Raw genomic sequence first — 4,099 nt, forward strand, 5'->3', positions numbered from 1 at the left:
TCAAGAACAATATTGAAATTCCTTCTTGTTCTTCCAATTTCTTAGCTTTAGTTTAAGTTGATGCTCCCTTCATGGATCTCCATTTAGCTCCCAAAATGGATTTCATCATTATTAAATACCTGTATTATAATAATTGTATTATTATATATGTTTTTGGATGTTGATGTTGTTAGCTCACCCTTACATTTATGGTGATATTTTCCACTTGTGATAATAGTATTTGTACAGGAGCAAATAATGTTACAAAGCATATTGTTGATGACGTTGATGCGGTGTGGATCAAAAGTCGAGAGGCGAGTGGGTATTATTTTCATAGTTTTCAAACTTTATTTCTTTTAAATAAGTTATATTGAAAACTTTTAGTATCTTATTTTGAGTTGTATTCAGATTGTTTATCATTTTTACAAGTTTTTAATTAATTTTATGATGATGTAATACACTTTAAAATTTTTCATTATATTGTGATGGTACGAGAGCTATATTTTTTTTTAATCAATACATGTCCATTTACTTACAAGTGACATGCTAAAGGGTGTTAGAATCAGTCTCTCTAATAAAGTTATAACACGTTGCACCTAATACGGCACCAACAAACGGTCCAACTATATAAACCCAAAATCCAGTGTAAACGTTCATCACCAAAGCTGGTCCAAGGCTTCTAGCTGGGTTCATAGAAGCTCCTGACACAGGCCTGCATGCCATTAATAATCAAACTCCACTCAAAAATGGAATAATGTTTTAGTCAATCAAATCTTCCTGTATATAACCCAAATAAACTAAAAAAAAAAAAAAAAAAAACTTTCATCTTCGTGTCTGAAAATATTGCTTTAATAACGAATTTAGCAGTAAATTACCCAGCAATGAAGACGTCTACTGTAACTGCCATACCAACAACAACCCCTCCTAATTTTCCAATCTGTTACAGAAAAAGGGATTTGCATCATTTATTAGTGTTTGAAAATGAATTTTAGACGTGCATAATATTAGCTTTTGTTAGTAAGATGATGTAAATGTTATCTTTTTACTTGTAGCTTATTAAAAACTTATTCCAAGGACGAGTCTATAAGGTCTTCTTCACTTAAATAGATTTAGAAGAGAGTAATTGAGAGAATTTGAAGATATTTTTTTGTTGTTGTTTATTTGAATAGATTGGGAGATAATTGAGAATGAATTTGAAAGTAAATTTTTTTAATTTGTCACATAAATTAAATCCTATACTAATTCTCACAAACTTTATTTCCGAATCCACTCGTTTACCTCTAAATTCACTCAAATAAACAACAAAAGGAATTACTTTCAAATTCACTCAATTACTCTCCTTCAAATCTATTCAAGTCAACAAGCCCTAAATGATTGTGGGTATCTATCATTGTAGATAATAATATACATGAAAAAAAATGACAATTTTAATATGTAACATTTTTTAATCAAAATAATAAAAATAACTCATAAATGTATACTAATTAAAATATTATTTTATATACTCTATTATAAAATTTCACATTTCTTAATAATCAAGATAGTGAGAAAAAATAATAATCAAATCATCCACTAACGTAAAAAAATTAAAAGTTAAAAAAAAGGAATGAATTAAAAATTATGTACTTAAATCAAATAAATTTAACAAAAAATATGTAAATTTATGATAGACTTTAATTAATAATTTATATTGACGTAAGAAGTAATTTGTTTTGAAAAAAGTGTAATATGTGAAAATAAAATGAAAAATAGAAAAAGTGAAGTAATGGAGCATACTAACCGCTCTTTTATCCGTTGAAACCGCACAGATAACGAACATTAAGATAAATGTTGCAAGTAACTCAAAAACAAGAGATTGAACTACAGGTCCTGCTGGTCTTGTTCCAAAATAAGAATTATCGTCTACTTCAAACAAAAGATACAACGTCCCACTGGCTAAGAAAGATCCCAATATTTGCGAAATAAAATACAAAGGCACCTGCAACAAATAATCATCATAAAATATAAATTATAATTTTAGATTAAAATATAAAAGTTAGAAAGAAATTGAGAATGATGAAGAGATTGTTTAACCTTAAGGAAAAATTAATATTAAGGCATAGGAAATAGATACATGCCATTTTGAAAGGGAAACGACGATAGATAGCTAAGCTGAAAGTGACTACAGGATTGAGATGAGCACCAGAGACATGACCAAGAGAATAAACCAAGATCGTTACTGTGAAACCCCACACTATGCAAACTCCAGGAAATGTTATTTGGCCTTTTGTCTTTTCTGAATTATTAAGAACCACAGAGCAACACCCAGCAAATACTAATAAATATGATCCTATCAACTCTGCAAATACCTGTTACACAAACATTTCATTCTTCTTTCTGTCATCTCCATTCATCATACATTAACTAAATCAATCAAATACATATGCACACCTTTTGAAAAACCTCAACTACCGTAGGAGAACCACATAATATCCTACTATCATTTTCTAATATTTCCATTTTTCAAAACCTATATTACATTAAACTCTTTTTTTTTTCTTTTTCTTTTTCTTTTGGTGCTGATTGCAATGAAAACCATACTTATTTATAGGATACGAACGTGGATATTGGTGGTTTCCCTGTTTTCAGGAGAAAACAATGGATCTGCTTTTTATATTTATAAATCATTCCTATAAGTATAGGAATCAAATATAATGTCATGTTTCATCAATTTAATCAAGATATTAAAGCTTCAAATCTGCTTCAACCATTGCCCATAAAAAAATAATCAAGCATACGGTATTTATTTAATTTCATTACACATGCAAAATATATAATAGACTGTCTTAATCAGTTACAGATTCAAAGTCAAGATCTAAATCCAAACCCAAGTGCAACACCTTACCTGATAAACTCATCATAGTCACACTAAAACTGCACCATTCGTTGAAGAATCAATCTTGTGGTCACTGTGGCCTTTTGTCAATATATTTTTTAAAAAATGGTGTCTTTCATCAGTAAAAACTTAAATGATGAACCTGTACTTGAAATAGTTATTTAAGATAGTAAAAGGATATTGTCAACCAATTACCTAGAATCAAATACCTTGTAACCAACACAACTAAAAGGATGACTATCGAATACTCTGCAATGGATGAACTATCTACTAGATACTGACAACTTCACACCCAAAAGAGTAAATTCAATGTTGACTAGCGAGTGTCGAATACTGAATATCAAATACTATGTTTCCCGAACCAAAGTTACATCCATTTTTTGATAAGAACACTCCTCACTGGATGTCGCCTACCGATACCAATCGAAGACATTCCCACATTAGGTAACTTAGCCAACAATGATTGTAGTTCGCCATAGATAAGTTGGCCATTGGACCTGTGGGCCAACGGGCCCATAACTGAAGCCCATTCAGGTGAGGATCAATGGTCAGCAAACATCCCTATAAATATTATTTTAATCATATTTTGACATCACTTTTTTGCATTAATCTAAATTTGACTAGAATCTCTAACCAGACTACTAACTTAAGTGTCGAAAAATCTTTTGCATGCACCTCAACCTTCGTTAAAAGACAAATGAGGCTTGGAGGATAAGTACGATGTTAAGAGAATATCGTCTAGTGAAATTATATTGTCTAGCAACTCATGTTTTGAAGTTTAACATACAATACTTAAAGAAATATCGTCTATTGAGTAAAGCGTCAAAAGGATGTGTTTACTAAAAATAACGTTGAACAAAATAAGCGTTGAATGAAATAAACATTTATAACGTTTTATGGTAATAGCATTTTCTAGCCAATATTGTCTAACAGACAATGTTTAACAAACAACACTTAACAAATGGAAACATCTAGTATAAGCTTAATAAAATGTTGAAGCTTAAAATCTTATATTCAAACATTGTTGAACAAATAAGCGCTTAGGAAAAGCTTACTAAACGATGTAATGAAATTTAAACAATTTTTAAGTGTTTAACATTTTAAATCGTCTAAAGATCATATAAAAACGATGCTTGTATCAAACGAGCTTATATGTGTTTATGTGTTTTAAACACACAACATATTTTAACATTTATGAACGTTTAAAACATTTATTGCATGTATGAAGACGTGCTTCTTTGCTTG

General features: G+C 29.8%; 1 protein-coding gene across 1 annotated transcript; it reads right to left on the reverse strand.

Moving 5' to 3' along the window:
• Positions 1 to 525: 525 nt before the first annotated feature.
• Positions 526 to 2,478, reverse strand: LOC106766012 (probable aquaporin NIP-type). Its single transcript, XM_014650775.1, has 5 exons — positions 2,410 to 2,478; positions 2,097 to 2,327; positions 1,760 to 1,957; positions 855 to 916; positions 526 to 691 (listed from the first exon to the last, which is right to left on the reverse strand). The coding sequence occupies exons 1-5, from the start codon at positions 2,476 to 2,478 to the stop codon at positions 526 to 528; spliced, it is 726 nt and encodes a 241-aa protein (XP_014506261.1).
• Positions 2,479 to 4,099: the final 1,621 nt, after the last annotated feature.

This window comes from Vigna radiata, chromosome 7, assembly GCF_000741045.1.
Source record: "Vigna radiata var. radiata cultivar VC1973A chromosome 7, Vradiata_ver6, whole genome shotgun sequence".
NCBI classification, from domain to species: Eukaryota; Viridiplantae; Streptophyta; class Magnoliopsida; order Fabales; family Fabaceae; genus Vigna; species Vigna radiata.